Source organism: Cricetulus griseus, unplaced genomic scaffold (assembly GCF_003668045.3).
Source record: "Cricetulus griseus strain 17A/GY unplaced genomic scaffold, alternate assembly CriGri-PICRH-1.0 unplaced_scaffold_111, whole genome shotgun sequence".
NCBI lineage: Eukaryota > Metazoa > Chordata > Mammalia > Rodentia > Cricetidae > Cricetulus > Cricetulus griseus.
This window is the reverse complement of record NW_023276822.1, coordinates 60,415-83,959: the sequence shown is the minus strand read 5'-3', so window position 1 is coordinate 83,959 and position 23,545 is coordinate 60,415. Positions and strand designations below refer to the sequence as shown.

Genomic DNA, 23,545 nt, shown 5'->3' with positions numbered 1-23,545 from the left:
AACATAAGTTAGCTCAAACAGTTTCCTTCCTACACTTTATTCTTCTGATTTAGTTTTTAAATTCATATTCAATGTTCCTCAGTTATATATTCAAGGTTTTGGAAGTGCCCATTAAAGTTGCTTTTGCTCTGGTTGTGTTACAAGCACTGTGTCTGAAGAGTAGCCTGGTGTTCAAATACTTGACATCAGCCCTTTTGTGCCTTTTATTCCATCATTAAGTTTCTTCTGCTACTATGAAAAGAAATCACAGTGGCTAAATAACACATCTCAATGTCTACTGTTAGAGACTCCTAGATATTCAATCGTTCCTGTGCTTAGTAACTGATTACTGTTGTCCAGCAGGCTACAGAAAAAAGGATGTCCTTGTTAACAATATGTACCCACCTTTTACTTCAACAATGTAGTGATTTGTTTTCTAAATTTGTTCCACCACTTTTGTGTACACATTATAAAGGTTAAGAGATTTTTTTCACAATTTATTAGCAATTCAGATGTTCCCTTTAATTCCCAGGTTTGTTTTCTTGAGTTATTTTAAATTTTTGATGTGTTATATAATTAACTATTAGCTGTTTATTTTTATTATAGTATTTAAAATTTGTAGTCTTTACCATTAATATTGTGTAGTTTGCATAATTCTCGACTTATAAACTAAACCTTTAAATTTTCTTGGTGTGAGGACTCTTAAATTCTTCAAATGAAGGTTCCTAGGCAAAGGCTATAGTTTCCCTTAGGATGTAGCAAATGAGCCTGTGCTGTTCTGAGTAATGTCTTGGTCACTTAACTGTACTAGTATATGCTTTGTGTATGTGTCTGTGTGGCCACCAATGAACATTTTCCATGCTGCAATTAGCTTGAGCTACTGATATTCAGCTGTCTGCAATTCTGTTGTTTTCTACCCAGAGCCATTTGTGCACTTGGCATAACTGGCCATGAGACTGCTAAAGATGGGAGTTACCACCACTTCAGGAAGTCAGGTGAATACTTGATACTAGGTTTACTAACTGGAAAGGACCTGAAAGTACTGCTGAAGGGCAAACAAAGGGAGATGGATATAGGTGTTCCCCAGCAGTAGAAGGCTTATCTTTCCATTTCTTGGAATTCCATTTAATTGATTCTTTGCCATCTGTGATGTGTGTTGATGGTTTTAGAAGTGACTTGTCCTGGTGAAGGACACTGTCACCCTATTTTTGGTCGCATTGGCTAATGCACAGCACCATACGTTTTTTAGCTAGTTGCCATTTGCTTGGCATGATTGGGATGCTCTCCCTCTTGTGTGGTGTACAGTGAGGTTGCAGTTACTAGAGTAAGTGATTTGTGAAACAGCAACAGATCTGGACAGAATCCTGTGTTCCAGCCCCCCCAAAATTCTTTCTAAAACAAACCCCAGTGCTTTTCTATGTATTACAGTGTTCTGCAAGTTAGCAAAGGAAAGTCCACCCAGACATAGGCAGTGGAGCTTTGAAAGTTCTGTTCTTGGGGGTGGCATAAAGTGGAGAAGGGGAGCTGCATGGAGAAAGGACAGGAATGTCGAGGTTGGGATTGATGCCAGGCAGGCGGGCACTGCGGGTGGGCAGCGAAGATTGGCACGCAGCCCATTGAGTCCATCCTAACTTGGGTCCTGCCGGCCTGCCGAATCACTTGGTGCCATAATCAGGCCAGGAAGACCTTGATCAGAGGCAGGAAGGTATCCCCCACGGGCTTAGGCTCAGCACTATTCACAAAGTGCGCAGAACTGGCAGCGGCTTGGCCATGTCCGTGTCCCAGTCCAGGAGGGACTCCGTGTGGAAGTCCGGTTGGGTACTCTTGATGGTTTTCTGCAGATCTGCGATCTCCAGCCCGACAGTTTTAGAGCCTATCTACTGGAATTCCTCCAACGCGAGGTAAGTGGCATTCACGATCACTTTTGCTCACCAGGCCCGGGCCTGTCCCGGGGGTCTGCCATGTGGTCCAGGCGGGAGGATGACTTGGAGCCTGTTTCTAGACCCTGAGACGCCCGTCCCCCACCCCTACCCCACCACGTTTCTTTACGTGGGGACCAGCTGCACTTCCTGGGGCTCCAAACTCAAGAGCTCCAGGATGCCAGATACACTGGCAACTCGGGTGGCACCTAGGGAAACGTGCCTGAGGGCTCTACATGGCCCTCCTGTCTTTTTGGAGCACTGAGGACGTCACCACTAAAGGGGCTACAGACTTGCATCGACGGGCGGGCTCTGGAGCCGCCAAAGATGTTGTGCTCTTTAGAAGCACCAGAGGTAGGGCCCCGAGGGAAGGCGACAGACATTGGGGTTCTGGGGCAGTGGAATGTCCCTTTGGGAAGGGGACAGAGGGCGCCGCAATGTCCGGGAGACAGCGTGAATAGGGGTCTGCTCCACAGCGAGGACCTGCATGGGAGAGTTCGCTGGCTGTGGGGGAACTCCGGCAGGCTGCCCTCTGCAAGCCGGCCTCACCTTTCCTTTCAGAACCGGTAGCCCAGACTCCGCGAGGTCCGAAAAGCTGGCTCCATTTTAAGAACGCGTTTTGGAAAAGCCTTGCCCAGTCAACTCTGCAGCCTTCGTATTTGGGTCTCACTAATCCCTTAATCAGACTTGTTCTTAGCAAAGTGAAAAGAGGGGAGAAAGTCAGGACTGTGACAATTGTTTAGGTCTGGGCTCCAAGGGTGCGCTCTGGTTTAGAAAATGCCAGCCATCCTTTGGGATTTGTGACCAGGGACTCGGGAACCTCACGTGGTTGCTGCAATTACCTCATCTTCCAACTATGTCCAGAATGTGCTGTGGGGAGTTCTGGTCTCAGCCCTGAAAGTGTGTTGAGACACTGGCTGGCTCCTGGCTTGGAGGTAGACCTTTGAGATTAGAAGCAAAATAAATGGCCTAATTGGAGTTGAGGGTATGGTGAGTGGCTTCAGAGTAGAGATTGTAGGAAGCCGGTTCCTGCATTATCCATTACAATAATAGGTGCCTGAAGACACCAAGATGTAAATTACTTCACAGGCGCTGGGTAATCTCCATTCCTTTGATCTCTGCCTATCCCGTGGCTCATTTAGCCTGAGGAGCTGAAGCCATTCATAGGGTAACACGTCCCAGGCGGCTGGCCAGCCTTTATAAGGGATGGTTTTCTTGGTTCAATGTCTCCGCTCTGGGAAGCTTATGCTCTTTCACTCTCAAGATGCATTAAAGCTTGTCTGCAGAAGGATCCGAGTGTCCCGTGTATGATTTCTTGCTGGCGAGAAATACAGAGCGCGCGGGACATATGGTGCCGAAACCCGGGAAGCTTAACATCTCCGGCACCGCGGAGACCCCTTGGCTACAAGGCGGATTCAGAACTGCAGGGTGGTAAATTCGGAGAGGTATGTTTTTTCTGGACTTTGGCTTGGGAATGTTGCTATTTTGGGAGGTTAATATAGAGGCTTCTATGCTTTTACTAGGAGCTATTTTGACTTTTCTCACTGTTGTAGCAATCTTAAAGAAGTCCAGAATTACATATCAGAAACCGAATATGGTGAGAGATGGGGCGCGCCTAACAATAAAATATAAGAAAAAAGGACCTCCCGGGATGTCTAGTGACAAGGGAGTGAATAATTTGTTAAGAGAAACAGCAATAAATAAGAAAAAAGGACCTCCTGGGATGTCTACTGACAAGGGAGTGAATAATTTGTTAGATGATTCTATAAATAAGTTTAAAGCTTTAAATCTTGATAGCTCTGATGACTCTGAAAGCTCAAGAGATAAAGTTTTAGAGGAAACAGCTCAGCTAGGTAAAAAAGAAACAAAAACAAAACCTAGCCTCTGCCCTACAACGAAACTAGAGGCCTTGGAGTTAAGCAGCTCAGACTCTGAGATTTTAGACTCTAGCAAGGAAGCAGAGCTAGAGGAGGAGACAGCACGATACCACCCCGATAGATATCGGCTGCCAAAATTACAGATGGCTTTCCCAGTCTTTGATAGGGGAAAAGGCCATGCCTGCTATTCAACACTTCTTAAAGGCCTGGAATGCCTGGGGCTTTAAAGCCTCATAAACATTGACGCTCGGGCCAAGCGTCTCACCTCAAAACCTAAAAGGCCAAAAGGAAATGGTAAAATGGAAAGATATCTTAACTGATCTTTGGAGAGGCCCGGATCCTATTCTCATAAGATCCAGGGGAGCGATATTGTGTTTTCCCACAGGATGAAGAAAATCCCCTGTGGATCCCAGAAAGACTCAACCCGAAGAGCCTCTTCGGACCTTCAAAAGTCGCAACTCCACCCTCTCCCCGGGAGCTGAGAGCCGCTATTGTTATCCAGATTAACTCCTGTCCTTGGCGGAGAGATGGCCACTGCTTAAGGGGTGGGGGTGGGATTGTTTGATGCAGCCGTTTGCGGATTGCTGTTACCTCTGGCTGATCTATGAGAAAGAGGTGGGGGTGGAATTGTTTGATGCAGCCGTTTGCGGATTGATGTTACTTTTGGCTGGCATGTAAGCTCCAGGGCTCAAACCAAGAGACCGCCCAAGCGCTTATATTTTGGCTAACTATGCTTAAGCAATAGGCCGCCGGCCAGACAGCTCTTGCACACCCGGAGCCTAGGCTCATTGCACAGGGTAGAGTGTCTGGTTTGGGCAGCCCCAATGAGGGATGCTGAGCAAAGGCATCGCACAGAGTTGCCTATTATGCAGGCTTCTCTGGGAGGTACGTTGACCTGCATAAGGGTTACCTGCCCTGAGACTCCCTTTCCCAGAAAAACGGCAGAGGACAGGTCGAGAGTACTTCGGGTCAAGCTAACAGCCTGATGGCGACTCTTGTACACAGTCTTAATGTTTGATTTTGGGAAGGTTCAACCTCTGCCTCTATCCCTCAACATATGGGTGACCTATTTGCTTGTAAAAATATAAAGCCTTTTCATTAATTAATAAAAAAGGGGGATACTTTATAAGGGATGGTTTTCTTGGTTCAATGTCTCCTATGTCCCGCGCGCTCTGTATTTCTCGCCAGCAAGAAATCATACACGGGACACTCGGATCCTTCTGCAGACAAGCTTTAATGCATCTTGAGAGTGAAAGAGCATAAGCTTCCCAGAGCGGAGACATTGAACCAAGAAAACCATCCCTTATAAAGGCTGGCCAGCCGCCTGGGACGTGTTACCCTATGAATGGCTTCAGCTCCTCAGGCTAAATGAGCCACGGGATAGGCAGAGATCAAAGGAATGGAGATTACCCAGCGCCTGTGAAGTAATTTACATCTTGGTGTCTTCAGGCACCTATTATTGTAATGGATAATGCAGGAACCGGCTTCCTACAAGAGATGAATGCAGTGATTTAGAAATTACCCCATAAGCAAAGAACTTAAAGTACTGTCTTGAAAGTGGTAAATTTCAAATTCACCAACATAATTGACCAAACATGTGCCCTTTAGAAAGGGCAAAAATTCTTCACTTGTAAATGACCCAAAATAGATATTTTTGCCTGTTGACAGAAGGCCCTTTCTTAAAAGTTACTGCCGCCATCTTTGTTGTAGTCTGGTATAGATTTTGTTTTGCTTTGTGTTTTAATGTAAGTGTTATGTTTGCTTCCTTGGCGTGTTATCCTTGCAGCTAAACGGGATCTACAGGCACCTGGTGGTGCCCCAAGAAGCCTGGCTGTGAGCTGAGCTCTGATATTGCCAGTCAGACTGGTTCCCCGTGGTGGCTGAGGATGATGCTATCTTGGGGTACCTATAGAAGTCACCCTTCCTTTCTGAATGTTAGCGATGGGTCGCCCCTCCCCCCTTCCCCAGCCTGTCTGCCTCTCTCCACTTTACACTTTAATTCACAGCATCTTTGAGAGGCAGCCCCTCCTCCTCCAGTCTGGATTTAATATTTATACTTAAGTGCAGATTAAAGAAATTCCCATGAAACCCCTCAGAGCCACAGAGCGACATAAGTATGTTTTTGTGTTCGTTGTGACCACTACACTTGCGTGTGCAGCAGGAAGGATTAGAAGCATTGGCTTGTCTGGGGGAGAGGGCTAAGCAGTAGTATGCCTGTCTAGCATCTGGAGAGGAGTGTCTTCTGTTTGTTATGTGTTAGTGAGAGAGTGGTGACTTTTGTTTACTCACTATTTTGGTCTTTAAGTGTATAGTTTTCTGAGCTGTGGCCACCTATGTAGAGAGAATTGCTACGTGCTATCATATCAGAGGAGCAGGCCTCCCAAAAATTCTTTCTAAAGGATTTTCTATGTATTAGAGCGTTGTGCAAGTTGGGAAGGAAATTCCACCCAGATGTCTGCTGTGGAGCTTTGGAGGCTATGTTTTTGGGGGTGGCGTGGAGTTGAGAAGGGGAGCTGCATGGAGAGAGGACCAGAAATGGGAGCAGGGCCGGGATTGGAGCCAGGCAGGCGGGCACTGCCGGTGGGATGCAAAGCTTGGCGCTGCCCCAAGAGTCCATCCTTACTGTGGTTCAGCCCGCCGGATCACTGGGTGCCATAATCAGGCCAGGAGGCTCTGGATCAGAGGCTGTTAAGACATCCGCCATGGGCATAGGCTCTGCACTCTCCTGGAGTGTGCAGAACTGGGAGCAGCTCGGCCGTGGCTGGGTCCAGGAGGGACTCCTTGTGGAAGTTTACTGATACTACCTTCTGTCCCCTGTAGTGTGTGTGTGAGGGAACTGGATTTTAGTGCTGGTCCTCCATGCATTCTGCTTTAGTCATTAAAAAAGTGAGCCAGTTTCTCCATTCAGGTTAGTTGCAGAGTGAGACTAATGATTGGTTTAATTCACCAGAATGGAAATATCTGCTTTTTGGTAGTCTTTTGGCATTTTAGGAAAGTCTGACTATTTCTTCAGGATGGGAGCTTTCTTCATGCAGTGGTTATTGGATTTGACTTACCTATGGAGTCCCAGAAATGTTTTAATAGGAGTGTGAGGGTTCTGGACTCTTCTGCTTTTGAATACAGATGATAAAGGTCATCATTAAACCTTAAATACTCTCTTTAGAACCATTTTGTTGACTTTCTTCCTAGTTCTCACGCTGTATCATAGTTTTTGGCTGTAGATGTGTTGCTTCTGTGATCTCTTTTATTTCACACTTCTGTGAGAATTATCTGTAGACATTACAGTTGCGTACCTCTTCTCATGCCCAAGCACCTACCACTTTGTGCCTTCCTTTCTATCTTAATTCTGAATCTATAATAAAATATCCATTTTGTTTGTTGAGATTCATGAAAGAGGAAGAACACTCTGTCTAATTTACAATCTGGTTACATCCCAGCACTTTTTCTTCTTCACGTGACAATGATTGCTAATGGTCCATTCATCTAAAGTATTTGCTTGTTAACAGGGAACAGAGAATGATAAATGAACGGCAATCTTTCTGTTTCCTTCAACTTTTCACACAGAGACTGGAGCATATTTATAGCAGGCAAATGACAAAAAGGAGAACCTGAATCTCCTTGGCCTCCAGCTTTCTGTTAGGAACGGGGTTAAAGTTATTGAAGAGCTATACAAGAAAGCCCTGCATGTGTTTCCTAACTGTGCAGTGGTGAGTTCTTCACTTCGTTTCTTGACCCTCCATTCTTGTGGGGCTTTTCTTTTATGTGTTTCAGATTTCTACCTGGACAAGGCATGGTTTTATACCCACAGATAGGAGACAAATTGGATATTGTTTGCCCAAAAGTTGACTCTAAAACTGTAGGCCAGTATGAATATTATAAATTTTATAAGGTTGATAAAGACCAAGCAGACAGATACACAATTAAGAAGAAAAATACCCCCCTGCTCAACTGTTCCAGACCACACCAAGATGTGAAATTCAGCATCAAGTTTCAAGAATTCAGCCCTAACATCTGGGGTCTAGAATTTCAGGAGAACAAAGATTACTACATCATATGTAAGTATAGATCTCTCTCTCTTTATTTTGAATGCACTGGGATAAGCTAACTAGGTTTGTATTGATTCCTGTTTCCTTTAAATTAACATGGTAAATCATTTGTTAAGAAGCTTTGTTCTTTTTGTTTTTTCAAAATAAATTAATTGAAAATTGGTACCCTGTAGTGACAGTATTAATTAAATATAAATACTCAGCAGGGGCAAACCTGCCAGGATTCTTATGGTATTGAAATAAGCAAATTATACGAAGGGACTCAGTATCTCTACTGACAAAACCATCTTTAAGGAACATTTATGAGGTTTTTATAGGTAAATCTGTGTGATGCTTTTTCTCTCCATCCTTCCATCTGTCCGTCCAACCAACCATCCACTCATTCATTTAGTGTGCATTCTGTTCCAAGAACTGTGTTTCAAAGTTAGGACTCAATAAAGACAAATGTAATAGGGTTTCACTACACCATGACACCATCACTCGAGACCTGCAGAGCTCAGAGCTTAGTAGCATGGGGCATATAGACAAAAGCCAGTACGGGTGGTCACGTTATATTCTGATGGAAAAGAGTAAAGTGTAGGAGTGCTACCTGAATGATACCCCTGCATCTGTCATAATAGATTGGCATTATTTCAGGAGTAGGGGATAGGTGTTCATTGGGGTATATCTGAAGTGCATTTGTGAGTTGTGCCCATTTTGATGGAGATAAAAATTAAATCAAAATGCCGGGCATTGGTGGCACATGCCTTTATCCCAGCACTCGGGAGGCAGACGCAGGTGGATCTCTGTGAGTTCAAGGCCAGCCTGGTCCCCCGAACGAGTGCCAGGATAGGCTCCAAAGCTACACAGAGAAACCCTGCCTCAAAAAACAACAATAAAAAAATTAAAGCAAAATAAAACAGTTAAAAAAATAGCCAAGAGGCATAGACAAAAATTTGGAGGGAGAAAAAACAAGATAACGTTGACAAAAAATAATTTATATAGTTTCTTACTATACACACATTTACCCCTAAAACTCCAACTCTTTGGATGTGCTTGATCCTTGGGAAAATGCTGTGGCCTTCTTGCCTGTCTCACTTTCAAGTCTAGCAACACAGAAAATGGAGCCGTTTTCACTGCTGAGGGAAAACCCAGACAGTATGGCTTAGAACACTTTATACATTAGCAAATGTCAGGGCCAAAAAACCCAAGGCAGGGCCAAAAAACATAGATCACTACTGTCATTGTATAGCCATGTTTCCCCAGCCATGTATGCACTGTAAAGAGAACATGCAGAAATGCATGGTGTATGTACAGGAGTAGCAAAGAGAGTGTGCATAGATAATAATAGCGACTATACTGTACAAATATGCAAAGCACACACATGACACTGCAGGGAGTGAGAAACATTGGAGCATACATGCATAGTATACATACACAGTGAGCGTAATGGCAGGAGACAGACACGATGCATCCATACTTTGCAGCTTTAGTGACAAAGCCATTTAGAGAATTCACTGGCCTCAGGATAAACAGCAATATCTGTAGACAGAACAGCTTAGACAGACAGAAAGATATTGGTAGAAGGGTTGTGCTCCCTCTCGCCCCTCATTGTTAAAGTGGAAAAGGAGCCCAGCTGGCCAATGTGGGGCAAGGTGGTTGCCCCCACCTGGTTATATCCATGTTGTCCCAAAACCCAGACAGGGAAAGGGGTATGCTAACTCTCTGTCCAGCTGGAGTTTTCCCTAGCAGGAAACTTGGCTGAGTGGGTTGATAAAAACACATGCTTACAGGGACTTACACGGTGATGAGAAGGCAGACTCAGAAGACTTGAGTTCTAGTATGCTACTTCAGCACATTCCTGGCTGGAGGAAGGAGCAAGGGGGTGTCAGAAGGCTCCCCTGATAGTGTTTACAGAACTTGGAGGTTTGACAAGCATAGCATCAAGTTCATTGTTCTTTAAGCAGGAGGTCTGGGGTGGAGGAAGCAGGAGTTGAGAGATGATTACCAAGTTTTGAAATTATCATGTTTGCTCTTTTGCACTTTCTAGTTTCGCCCCCCATCCCCAGGAGTTGGTGGGTATTTTGGAAGGTGCTGTCCCTTTGACCTATAGAGTAATACTAAATCATGTGTATATGGGAGGGTGTGTTTAATAGCATTTAGAAGCAGGTATCCTACATGTCACAATGTTTCCAGGATCCATTTTTCTTTGTTTATTTTCCTATTTCTATTCTGCTTTCAGCATCCCATACATGCAGAAAACTTATGACAAAGAGTGAATTCTTAGTATTCAAATTGTTTCCAGACATTTCATGTTCATGAAATCCTATTGATTTCCTGATTTGTTCTTTATTTTTTTTGTCCATTTTATTTTTAATCAGCTACATCCAATGGGTCTTTGGAAGGCCTGCATAACCAGGAGGGAGGGGTGTGCAAGACAAGAGCCATGAAGATCATCATGAAAGTTGGACAAGGTAAAGATCAACTGCTGCTTTGTGACCCCACTGTGAGCTGGTATAGCCCAGCTAGAGTGGCACCTGGGGTTGACACTCACCATCACCGCTCTTGTTAGTTTTGAAGGCAGATCATTTTCTGCACTTTGAACCACTGGTTGAGTCCCGCAAACTGACATGCTCAGTTTTTCTCATTTAGATCTCCGTAAAAGTTCAGGTCAGTGAGACAGGGTGTCTGTGTGCTGCCACAGGTACTTATATTTCTGGTTACAATGCAGAACACCTCTTTGAAAAAATCAAAGTGTCTAGTAAGTTAGTACTGACTATGATGCTTTGTTTCATTTTCAAATCTGGAGAAACCAAGGCCTGCATCTTCATGTAGAATAACCTATTGTGAAGAACGAAAGAATTATTCTTTTAATTAGAGACTAGTATAGCTGTCAATCAACTTGTTTAGTGAAATTAAAATGTCATCTGGAATGCTTTGACTGCCAAATGCAAGAATCCCTATAGTTTGCACAGATGGCCTCCCAATCTAAACCTAACAAATAACTAGGATTACCATTCTGATTAAAAAGGAAGGTTATATTCTTGTATTTCTCAGTGCTTTGCATAAAGAGTCTTATGTTCATTGCTGTTCATGCCTCTTGAGATATCTTTGCAACTCCTGAAGCTTGCTACATTGTCAGATGTCTGTGCTATGATTAATCGCTTTTTCTTCATGTAGATGCAAGTCCTGCAGGATCAACCAGGAATAATGATCCAACAAGACGTCCAGAGCTAGAAGCTGGTACAAACGGGAGAAATTCAACAAGCCCTTTTGTGTAACCAAATATAGTGACAGCAGTGTGGTGGGGCTGTGTGTCTATGGGGTTCATTTTTCTTAGAACCCCTAGAGGCAGAGGAGCCTCAAAACACATCCCAACCAGTGGGATTCACTGTGGGCACAGATTCCTGGGGTCTTTACTCCCAGTGAGTCAATATTAACTCTGCCACTAAGACAGATTAATTGAGCCCGCTCAGTGTCTTACAGTCACAAGAGCAGAGCTCACCAGGTGTGTCAGTTACTGATGCATCCTGAAGTGTTGAAACTAGGGATGTTCCAGATTTGCTGTCTAAAGTTTAGGAAGTGGTTGACCTGGTGAGTGAGTGTCGGACCTTTGAAGCTCCTTCACCTCATCTGGTGATCTGTTGTCCAGTTCACCCTGTGAGTTAAGCATTGGCCAGGCTTACTTGTTTGCATTTGGAGCGTTCTTTCTGCAAGCTAGAGGGCAGAGTCTCAGAAACATAGTAACTGGCTGTTCTTGCTTCTGTGCAGGTACCAGCACTGAAGGCAACAGCGCAGGGCATTCCGCGAACAACCTCCTGGGTTCCAAAGTGGCCTTATTCGCAGGAATCACATCAGAATGCATCATCATCATCGTCATCATCATCACCTTGGTGGTATTGCTGCTCAAGTACTGCAGGAGGCACCGCAAACACTCTCCACAGCACACAGCCACAGCCAAGCGAGGTGGCAACAACTCTGGCTGGGAACCCAGTGATGTTCTCATACCGCTAAAGATTGCAGACAGTGTCTCCCGCCCACACTATGAGAAGGTCAGCGGAGACTATGGGCACCCAGTGTGCAGGAGATGCCCCCAGAGTCCTGCTAACATTAATTACAAGGTCTGAGACCTGGGACCTTCGCCTCCCAAGGGAACTCTCACCTTGTTGTGGGCGCCAGGACTGCCTGAGCCTGGCTCTGGGGGCAGAATGCTTCCTGGAAGAACCTGGACAGATTCCAGGCGGAACCTGGAGCTGGACAGATTTGTAGGCTTTAACTTTTCAGCCTTGGCGAAACCACAGACCCTACTCGGAAGCCAGAAGACTGCTAAGAGATCCCCACTTGGACTGCGGTGGCCCTGTGCGGACCTCTATGCTATGCACCCAGCCAGGCACTCAGGACTCTGCAGATCCCGGGGAGGACATGGTGGGCTATGGGTGTTGCAGCAGTACCTTAGGAGAAAGTTGCACCTCTGCCTCTGTGTTTCCTGCCATGCACACTGGACTTGTCACTCAGACCTCGGGTAACCTCAGTAAGGTTTTCAAAGATCCCTAGCATTTAGTCCTCACTCCTTCTGTTTCCAGGGCTCTGCAACACCTAGCCAGACCCCTCACTCCACATCCCGTATCATTAAGGGACACTCAACACCCAGCCCTGGGCCCATCCTTTACACCAAGATGAAATTAAATGGATATTATGTACAGAATTCTGCTTTCCTGGAGGCTTGGGTGGGTTTGCTGGGAAAAGCCTGGGAGGTGTGGTCAAGTGAGGAAGGTTCTGGCTGCCACCGCAGGTGGAGCACTGTGGGGAAAGCAAGAAGGAAACAATAGGTAGTGGTTTGGTTTTGCTGAGAGGAACCAGGAATGTGGGAGACTACAGACTTTGTTGAGTGGTGGTGAGTTCACTAACACAGCTATGCAACAGGGAATCAAAGCCCCTTTCCTCAAGTGGAACAAAGGGGCTGTTGTTATGAAAGGACCGGCCAGAGTTCAGGGGGAGAGGACAGACCTCTGGGGCAGGACTGTTGAGGTACTGGCAATAAAAAGCACAGCCCTGGAGCTTCAGGAGAGTCAGTCTGCTTTGGGAGATGGTTTAAGCAGACTCGGCTGCTGTATTAATTTTAATCACCACAGGGAAAATCATGTAGAACAGCAGAGAGCCAAATCTGACCTAGAAGTTGAAAAGCCAAAGGTCAAAATGGCTGTAAGTCCATCACCACTGAGGATATCGGGACATTTTCATTAGGAAAGGTTGGTCAGATTCCCCGAGTCCCTGGAAGTGCCCCTCCCCCTCCCCGATTGAGCCTTACACTTTGGTTTTTGGTTGATGGCTGTGCTGTCTGGGCTGTGAGGCTGTACCAGTCTCCATGTCAAAGCAAAGCACATATGGCCCACCTCTAGGAGTCCTTAAGATGGAGGTAAAGTTATGATGTCAAGGGGAAGGAGGGAGATAGGACATAGTTATAATAGGTGTATAGAACACAAGGGACATAAAATGAAAGATATTTACTTGTATATATTTTAAGATTACACACAATACATACCACAAGATGTGGAATTCACTGGCTGTGGCAATTAAAGCTGTCCCAGCCCTTAGCACTTTACAGGTAAAAGATCAGATAGAGCTACTTCTAAGCGAAGCAGCATCACCCCAAATGTTATCAATTGTCCCAACCCACAGGACTTCAACCTGGGGCAAGAGAGTCAGGGATAGGGAATGGGGACAAGAGACACAGAAAGAACGACCACAAGACAGGATTCTGAATAAGTGGCAAACTTTATTTTTCTCAGGCTAGCTTATATAATCAGTAGAGCAGGATATTGGGAGGGGTAGAGTGGGTTGTTTGTGCACCGGGTTTTATTGTAGGCAGGATATTTGGAAGCCAACAATAGGAAGTTTGGCAAGGTAAAGTGTTCATGAGTAAGAGGTCCAGGAAGGTTTTCCTAGGTGACTGAGCCTGTGGGTGGAGGACTGGGTCAAGTTGTTTCTTTTCTTGACCTGAGGCTCTAAGGAACTGCTATGTAAAGGTTAATATACAACAATGTGGCTGGCCAAGAATGGCCTAAGATCTCATGCCAAGCCCTGAGATCTTTGGCTCCAAAGTGTAGAACCTGTACTACAACATTTCCATAGTATAGGGCTAGGGACTTGAGGATTTAATTAAAGACAAGACAGCAGGTCTTTCTTGCAGGGAGAGAATGCCCTTTATTCCAACAAGACTGGGGGCTTATATACCAGTCAGCAGGCATGGTGGAAAACTACCCAAATCAAAAGTTCAAGTTCCCAGGCCCATGAGGCAATCCTGAATGGGCAAATAATAGGATAACAGGAACTTGCACTCAGGCATTTAAGGAAGGAAGAAAACAGGATGTACATGCTAGGTAAGCTCCTAGTCACAAGCTGGTCAGCAGACCCCTATGGGGGAAGGGCCAAACAAGCCCCCCTTTTTTATATACATATAAAATGAGTGTCTGTCTTAGATCACCCAGGATAACAACATCTACTTTACCTGTCATTGAAATGCCTGCCCAGACCCCTCAGACCCTCTGGCTTAGGTTAGCAGACATCCCCTAAGTCTTACCCGTCATTGACTGCTCACTTGTCCTGCAGGCCCAGCCAGACGTTCGCTGAGGGGTTATCTGCTGCCAAGGAAAGCATGATTTGCTTGGTTTAAAAATGGCACTGGGTTTGCCACCATCCTATGTGGCAAAGGCAGACTGGGGCTAAATCGGCACTGCCAAGGGCTATAATGTTGAGGGACAGCAGCCTATTCCATTCCTTAGTTAATTGGCCTCTTAGCTGCAGTCCCTTTAAGAGGGAGTCTCCTGGAAGGGGAGGCACCCTGGTCTTAATAATTAGAGTAGCCAAATGAGTTGTGTGAAGATTTAAAGTGCCCAATTGTACTAAAGAATTAATATTATTTTGAGAATTTAAGGCAGAGGCAACCTCCCCTGAGAGCTTATCCAGCGTGCCTGCTGTGGCAACTGAGTTAAAGATAGTGATGTCAGAAGCTGTAGCTGCAGTGACAGTGGCTGCTGTGATGTGAGGACAGGCCAGTTCTCTCCCAAGTATTCCAATGGCACAGGCATAGTACCAGGAACTCGAACCACCAAGGCTGGATTCTCACCACTCCAACAGCTTCTCAAACTGCATTCCTGGAGGGAACAAATAAGCACTTCTCCCAAGGGAGTGTTAATACTCATTGAAAATTCTCTGACAGCTGCCTTTCCCAGGCTAAGGTTGGACCTGGCCATCACTGTCCACACCTCACTCCAAAGACCCACCAGCACCAGGACAGGCTGGCTCCTCACAAAGACCAATGGGTCTTTTGATGACTGTAGTGTATCAGCCAGAAACAGGGCACACACAATGCTTCGGGACCCAAATTGGGTCTCACTATCATGTGGGAAGATGCAAACAGACCCTTGGGCCCACAGCAAAACTGAATCTGTCCCCTTCCAAAGGCCTGAGGGAATATCTCTCAACTTAACCAAAGGCTTTTGCTGTGCAGAGGACCACCAATGACGGTCTGCTGCAGAGATACCAGAAGCATCCACAATTTAAAAAATTAAGATATAAAGGATAAGTGATAGAGTAGAGTGAGGGGAACCAAGGTGACCCTCAAGGTTCCCCTTCTTTACTTTAGCCAAATAGGTTTTCAAAGTGTGATGGGTGTGTTCCACAATAGCCTGTCCTTGGGGGTTGTAAGGAATACCAATCTTTAGAGTAATCTCCAAGTCTTGATAAAAATGATTGAAACCTCTGCTGACATACGCAGGGCCTTTATCAGTCTTGAGCTCAAAGTGCATTGGCTGGTGCTGGCAGCAGGGCCGATGGCTGGGAACCCCCTTCCCAGGCTGGTGGTAAGAGAGCGTGTGGCCAAGAGCTAAGTGAAAAAACGGGCTCTTCCAAACTCATCTCGGATCTGGCCACAGCGAATGTGGCATGGTGTGGGCAACGAGGGAGTTGAGAAGGAGGGGGAGAGCAGCACCCTTGATAAAGGTGGGGAGATGGGAAGCTCTGAATTCCATACCCAAGGCCAATTTCAGAGGGAGAGGAGGATTACAGTCTAAGATTTGGCCAAGGGCCGGAGTGAGGGGAACAATGGCTTGGATGGGGCATGACTTAAGAAAGCAGGGGTGAAGCCAAAGCACCCCCAAGTCCAGCAGTAGCCCCACAGCTGCTACCTGAATCCTTCCCTTCTATTCTAAGGGCCAGCACACAGCTGTGACAGGAGTGTGAGGCAGGCAAAGGCAGACCCAGGCCATGTGTCAGCAACAAGTGATTGTGTGACGTGTCTGTTCACAGTTGCATTAGCTGTGCCCACCACTCCCAAAGGAAACTGATTTCAACACACCTTCTTGATCCCAGAAGTTCAACTAGGCAGCCAGCGGTTACACTCAACAGATGTTACACAGCACAAATTAGGTATGTCAAATGGACAAGAAATTAGTATCAGAACAGTGTCTCAGGATGAAGTCCGAGTGGAGCTTCCTCTCCAGTACTTTGAGGTCTACAAGATGAATCTAGAAAATAAACTACTGTGGAAAATGAAGACTTAGGTTGGATTGGGGAGGGGAGGCCAGGCCCGTGGTGACCAATTGCTGTAACACTGTCCTTCTGTTGGCTGTGGCAGCTTCAGGTTCTCTTTTGACATCATCAAGAGCTGAAGCTCCTGCAGGATGACTTTGATCCTATGGGATTCCTGCCACTTTGCCAGCACTGCCATGGCCCTTGTATCCACCACTCCATTTGAACTACTCACGCAGCTCATACTGACTTTTGTTACAAATCTTACAGATGGGGGTGCTTCCAGGTATTTAGGCCCACATTCTATTTTAAGGCTGTATATTCGGTTTTCATAAATTGATCTTGGAGGCCCAATTATCATCCCTGTCCATCTAGTAAGTGTCATTTCCTCGTCACCCTCTAGACCCAGGCTAACTGTGCCATCGCCTACTCCTTTCTGTCCTTCTTCCAACTCTTCCAACGGTCGGAAATTTCGAGGGACTCTTACACCAGAGCCTGTGCTGACTGTCAACTTGCTTGCCAATTGTTTTTTCTTAACTCGAGTTCCCCATATATTGAGGGATTCTGTGATCTCAGAAAGAAATAAATCTTCCTTGCTAAATGCTTGTCCCATTGTTCACCTTTTCCACATAGGTAGTGTTCATCAACCGAAAGTCCCAAGCAATGGGTAGGCTTCTGGGTCTTCCTCCAACCAAGGCATACAATTGACCTTGTATTGGATATCTTACTGCATTGAGGGGCCCGTCCCTCTGATGAGCACTGAAGTTCCCAGATTCCCAACTGTATCAAGCCACATGTTGGGCACCAGTTGTCCTGACCTGCAGGATGTCAATCTAGGGCAAGAGAGTCAGGAATAGGGAATGGGGAAAGAGACACAGAAAGAACGACCACAAGAGAGGATTCTGATCAAGTGGCAAAGTTTACTTTTCTCAGGCTAGCTTATATAGTCAGCACAGCAGGATATGGGCAGGGGTAGAATGGGTTGTTTGTGCACCAGGTGTTAGTGTAGGCAAGATATTTGGAAGCCAAAAACACGATGTTTGGCAGGGTAAAGTGTTCATGAGTAAGAGGCCCAGGAAGGGTTGCCTAGGTGACTGAGCCTGTGGTGTGGAGGACTGGGTCAAGTTGTTTCTTTTCTTGGGCTGAGGTTCTAAGGATCTGCTATGTAAAGGTTAATATACAACTATGTGGTTGGCCAACCATGGCCTAGGATGTCATGCCAAACCCTGAGATCTTTGGCTCCTACAGTTCAAACCTCTGGCTCTATTATTTTGGAGCCCAAGTCTCCATTGTCTTTCAGATGGTAGCTGAATTACTGCTTCATGGAGTGGACTCATTGGAGAAGGTCTCCTAGATTGCATCACAACAGACCTAAGCCTGGAATAGGCCTGCACCTGGGCTGAGAATTCTGTCTAGGTGCCTAGAGACTGTTTGTAGGCCTGCAGGTTGGATTGAAGTGGGGACTGGAAAGGAGACATGAGAGCTACTCGGGAGGCATTTTGACTATAGGGAAGCAGCTTGGGAGGAAGATGGAATAAATCAGAGACTCCAGTTTTCAGATGGACAGAGAGGCCATCCAAAGTACAACAAGATGCTTGTGTGCCTGGACTTTATCACTGTTGGGTACCTAGGAGTTCCCAATCCATGCTCTCCCCTACATAAGGATGGACCTGTGGGTGTTCATGGGTGGCTCCAATCACAGCCACCAAGGACATCAGTCCTGAATTGGTAGCTTCAGTAGCATGGGACTGGTACAGGTCAGACCGTTGACTTCTATAGCATGGGACTGATACAAGCAGGGCACTGGCAAATGTCATAACTATGTTTTTGATACTGTTATGAATTATAATAACATAACTTTGTTTTCTGATGGTCTGAGGACAGTCATGTGATAGGGTCATTCATTTGATTCCCTCAAAGGAAGCCCAGACACACAAAGTTGAGGATCACTGCTCTAAACTAATATAAATAAATAAATACCACTTGAGAAAAAATTTGAATGGAATTATTCAGCACATGAACATTGAAAAATAGAAAGAAAAAGCAGGAATTCTTTCAAAGATAATGGATTTTAAAATAACACCAATATTTGATGGTTTAGAATGATGAAAATATGTAGAAGAACACTTAGCTATAATGAATTTAAAATCCCAGAGTTTTGCTGGACCTTTGTGGTGTTGTTACAGCAGTGTCCTTGTGATACTGTATCTCTTGGTGTTCCTGATAAGAGGTAAGGATAACAGTTGGCCACCTGCTACAGAAGTACCCACCGTGCAGTATGGTCTCTCTCAGACTCTTGTTTCTCTCATTGACAAAATCAAACCAGCATTCCCCACTATAAATAAATGATTTTGCTGAGTAAAGGAAAGTCTTAAATTCATATGTTTAAGCAATTTTTTTAAGTTCTGCTAAGTCTAAAGGGTGGTTTACTTTAGAAGCCTTAGAACTATACTAGATTTCCTCCAGTTTATATTTTTCATAGGGTATCTATGTACATTGAATAAACTTGTGAATTAGTACTACTGGATATTTGTACAGACACTACTTTATGCTGATAAGAGTTAAAACATCAAGTATTATCTTTGAAAAATCCTAAACCTGTGCCTGTGTTATAGAAAATAAGTATTATTGCCACAAATTATACTTAATAAACAGTAGAAAATATGTTTTTAAAATTTATGAACTATTAAGTCCCTTTCAGAGTGGGTGGACTGTCAGATAGAACTAGACTTTGTATGTTCAATAGGGCTAAAATAATCTTTTATTTGTTAGATAAACATATTTAAAATCACTCAGTGTTTGGTTTGGGGTTTTGTTGGGGTATTTTTACATGTGGAAACTTAACGATAACCAGAATTTTGTACAGCAGAATCTGCCTCATCTTTTTATTTGTTGAAGCATACTAGTATTTACCAATCAATAAATGCCATAAAGTGATATTGGAGGTGCTTAGGTATGGCATAGTGAAGAACCCGGTACCCAGAAATAGTCGTATCATTGTTTAGCATTGAAAATGCTGCTTAAAATGATTAAATGGCAGATTATTTTGTGTTTGCATGCTATGGAAAATACTGTTGCTTTGGTTTCAATTCTTTGATATAGTAAAGAAGAATGATAGAATTTTAAGTAGGCATGAGGTATAGTGAGGTTTTAGTAAACAGGGTACCCTGTCACTCTAAATACATATTCACTTCATTTACCTGCACAGATTATAATACTTAATCTCATAACATAAGTTAGCTCAAACAGTTTCCTTCCTTTACTTTATTCTTCTGATGTAATTTTTCAATTCATATTCAATGTTCCTCAGTTATATATTCAAGGTTTTGGAAGTGTCCATTAAATTTGCTTTTGTTCTGCTTGTGTTAAAAGCACTTTGTCTGAAGACTAGCCTGGGGTTCAAATACTTGACATCAGCCCTTTTGTGCCTTTTATTCCATCATTAAGTTTCTTCTGCTACATATGAAAGAAATCACAGTGGCTAAATAACACATCCCAATGTCTACTGTTAGAGAGTCCTAGATATTCAATCATGCCTGTGCTTAGTAACTGTTAACTGTTGTCCACCAGGCTACAGAAAAAAAAAGGATATCATTGGTAAAAATATGTACCCACCTTTTACTGTGCTACAACAATACAGTGATTTGTTTTCTCCTTTTGTTCCACCACTTTTGTGTACACATTATAAAGATTAAGAGATTTTTTCACAATTTATTAGCAATTAAAATGCTCCCTTTAATTCCCAAGTTTGTTTTCTTGAGTTATTTTAAATTTTTGATGTGTTACAGAATTAACTATTGGCTGTTTATTTTTAGTATAGTATTTAAAATTTGTAGTTTTTACCATTAATATGGTGTAGTTTGCATAATTCTCGACTTATAAACTAAACCTTTAAATTTTCTTGGTGTGAGGACTCTTAAATTCTTCAAATGAAGGTTCCTAGGTAAGGATATAGTTTCCCTTAGGATGTAGCAAATGAGCCTGTGCTGTTCTGAGTAATGTCTTGGTCACTTAACTGTACTAGTATATGCTGTATGTATGTGTCTGTGTGGCCACCAATGAACATTTTCCATGCTGCAATTAGCTTGAGCTTCTGGTATTCAGTTGTCTGCAATTCTGTCGTTTTCTACCCAGAGCCATTTGTGCTCTTGGCATAACTGGCCATGAGACTGCTAAAGATGAGAGTTACCACCGCTCCAGGAAGTCATGTGAATACTTGATACTAGGTTTACTAACTGGAAAGGACCTGAAAGTACTGCTGAAGGGCAAACACAGGGAGATGGATATAGGTGTTCCCCAGCAGTAGAAGGCTTATCTTTCCATTTGTTGGAATTCCATTTAACTGGTCTCGATTCTTTGCCATCTGCTATGTGTGTTGATGGTTTTAGAAGTGACTTGTCCTGGTGAAGGACACTGTCACCCTATTTTTGGTTGCATTGGCTAATGCACAGCACCATACGTTTTTTAGCTAGTTGCCATTTGCTTGGCATGATTGGGATGCTCTCCCTCTTGTGTGGTGTACAGTGAGGTTGCAGTTACTAGAGTAAGTGATTTGTGAAACAGCAACAGATCTGGACAGAATCCTGTGTTCCAACCCCCAAAATTCTTTCTAAAGCAAACCCCATGCTTTGCTATTTATTAGAACGTTCTGCAAGTTACCAAAGGAAAGTCCACCCAGATATAGTTGGTGGAGCTTTGAAAGCTCTGTTTTGGGGGGTGGCAGGAAGTGGAGAAGGGGAGCTGCAGGGAGAACGGACAGGAAATGGGGAGCGGGGTCGGGATTGGCGCCAGGCAGGCAGCACTGCGGGTGGGCTGCGAAGATTGGCGCTGCCCTGTGAGTCCATCCTAACTTGGGTCCTGCCGGCCTGAACACTTGGTGCCAGAATCAGGCCAGGAAGCCCTCGATCAGAGACTGGAAGGCGTCCCCCAAGGGCATAGACTCTGCACTCGTCACGAAGTGCGCAGAACTGGGAGCAGCTTGGCCAGGGCTGTTGCCGGGTCCAGGAGGGACTCCACGTGGAAGTCCTGTTGGGGACTTTGGATGGTTTTCTCCAGAACTGCCATCTCCAGCCCGACAGTTTTAGAGCCTATCTATTGGAATTCCTTGAACTCCAGGTAAGTGGCGTCCACGATCCCTTTTGCTCACCCGCCCTGCACCTGTCCTGGGGGTCCGCCATGTGGTCCAGGCGGGAGGATGCCTCAGAGCCTGTTTCTAGACCCTGAGGCGCCCGTCCCCCACCCTTACCCCGCCACGTTTCTCTAGGTGGGGACCAGCTGGACTTGCGAGCCGGGGCTCCAAGTGGCTCTTCCTGGGGATCAAAACTCAAGTGCTCCAGGGTGCCCGACTCCCTGGCGACTCGGGTGGCACTTTGGGAAAGGTGTCTCATGGCTCTACCAGGCCCTCCCTTCTTTGTGGAGAATGGAGGACGTTGCCATTAAAAGGGCTGCAGACCGGCATCAATTGGCGGGCTCCGGAGCCGGGGAGAGATGCTGCGCTCTCAGGGAGCGGGTAAGGCACTGCCCGGTTCCCCGCGGGAAGGCAACAGACATTGGGGGTATGGGGCAGTGGAATGTCCCTTTGGGGAGGGAACAGTGGGCCCGCAGTGTCCGGGAGCCGCAGTGAATCCGAGTCTGCTCTGCAGCCCGCAAATGCACCGGGGAGCTCGCTGGCTCAGGGGAGAACTCTGGCTGCCCGCCCTCTGCACGCCAGCCTCTCCCTTCGGGTCGGAAACAGAGGCCCAGCCTCCGCATTGTCCGGAGAGCGGGTTCAGTTTTAACAAGCCTTTTGGTAAAGATCAGAGCCATGCCCAGTCAATGCCTCTGCCTATAGTATTTGGGGAGTCGCTAGTCTCTAGATGAGACTGGCTTTTAGCAAAGCACAGGGAGGGGAGAAAGTCAGGCCAGAGACTAACTTTTAGGTTTGGGCTCCCAGTGTGCTCTCTGGTTTGGAAAATGCCAGCCATCCTTTGGGATTTGCAGCCAGGGTCTCGGGAACCTCACGTGGGTGCTGCTATTTCCTCATCTTCCAACTATGGCCATAAAGTGCTGTGGGGAATTCTGGTTTCAGCCCTGAAGGTGTGTGGAGTCGCTGGGTGGCTCCTGGCTTGGAGGCAGACCTTTGAGATTAGAAGCAAAATCAATGGCCTAATTGGAGTTGAGGGTATGGTGAGTGGCTTCAGAGTAGAGATGAACGCATTGATTTAGAAATTAGCCCATAAGAAAGAACTGCTGGTACTGTCTTGAAAGTGGTAAATTTCAAATTCACCAACATAATTAACCAAACACGTTCCCCTTCTAAAGGGCAAAAACTCTTCACTTGTAAATGACCCGAAATAGATATTTTTGCCTGTTGCCAGATGGCCCTTGTTTTAAAGTTACTGCGTCCATCTTTGATGTAGTCTGGTATAGATTTTTGTTTTGTTTTATGTTTTAATGTGTTATATTTGCTTCCTTGGCGTGTCATCTTTGCAGGCAAAATGTATCTACAGGTACCTGGTGGTGCCCCAAGGAGCCTGGCTGGGAGCTGACCACTGCTGTTGCCACTCAGACTGGGGCCCCTATGGTGGCTGAGGGTGACGCTAGCTTGAGGTGCCTACAGAAGTCTCCCTTCCTTTCTTAATGTTAGCGATGGGCCCGCCCCTCCCCCTTCCCCAGCCTGGCTGCCTCTCTCCACTTTGCACTTTAATTCACAGCCTCTTTGAGAGGCAGCCCCTCCTCCCCCGGTCTGGATATAATATTTATATTTAAGTGTAGCTTAAAGAAATTCCCCTGAAAATCCTCAGAGCCACAGAGCGACATAAGTATGTTTTGTGTTTATTGTGACCACTATACTTGGGTGTGCAGCAGGGAGGATTAGAAGCATTGACTTGTCTGGGGGAGAGGGGGAAGCAATATTATGTGTGCCTAGCATCTGGAGAAGCATGTCTTCTGTTTGTTATGTGTTAAGAAGTGTTGACTTACGTTGACTCACTATTTTGATCTTTAATAGTATAGTTTTCTGAGCTGTGAACATCGATGCAGAGACAGCTGCTAAGGACTTGCATTTCCGAGGAGCAGGCCTCCCTGTGTGGCTGTTAGTGTGATTGCTCCCAGGCCTGAGGATGGCTAGAAGTCTTTGGAAAGCTTGTGGCCTGGATGCTATCTGTGAGATCAGAAAGATCTCTTTCTGGGCGGGTAATACCAAAGAGCCTTTTAGTGTTTACTGCCTGGTATTTCT

The 23,545-nt window shown here is 45.3% G+C and overlaps 2 protein-coding genes across 2 annotated transcripts; one reads left to right on the top strand and one right to left on the bottom strand.

Annotated features, from left to right (window-relative positions):
- Positions 1–1,749: 1,749 nt before the first annotated feature.
- Positions 1,750–12,857, top strand: LOC113839100 (ephrin-B2-like). The gene is made up of 4 exons (XM_035453686.1): positions 1,750–1,880; positions 7,547–7,830; positions 10,182–10,274; positions 11,572–12,857. The coding sequence occupies exons 1-4, from the start codon at positions 1,750–1,752 to the stop codon at positions 11,925–11,927; spliced, it is 864 nt and encodes a 287-aa protein (XP_035309577.1). The 3' UTR covers positions 11,928–12,857.
- A 3,500-nt stretch (positions 12,858–16,357) lies between these two features.
- LOC100759587 (ubiquitin-conjugating enzyme E2 variant 1-like) lies at positions 16,358–16,942 on the bottom strand. The gene has a single exon (XM_035453689.1). The coding sequence runs from the start codon at positions 16,940–16,942 to the stop codon at positions 16,358–16,360; it is 585 nt and encodes a 194-aa protein (XP_035309580.1).
- Between the last annotated feature and the right edge of the window lie 6,603 nt (positions 16,943–23,545).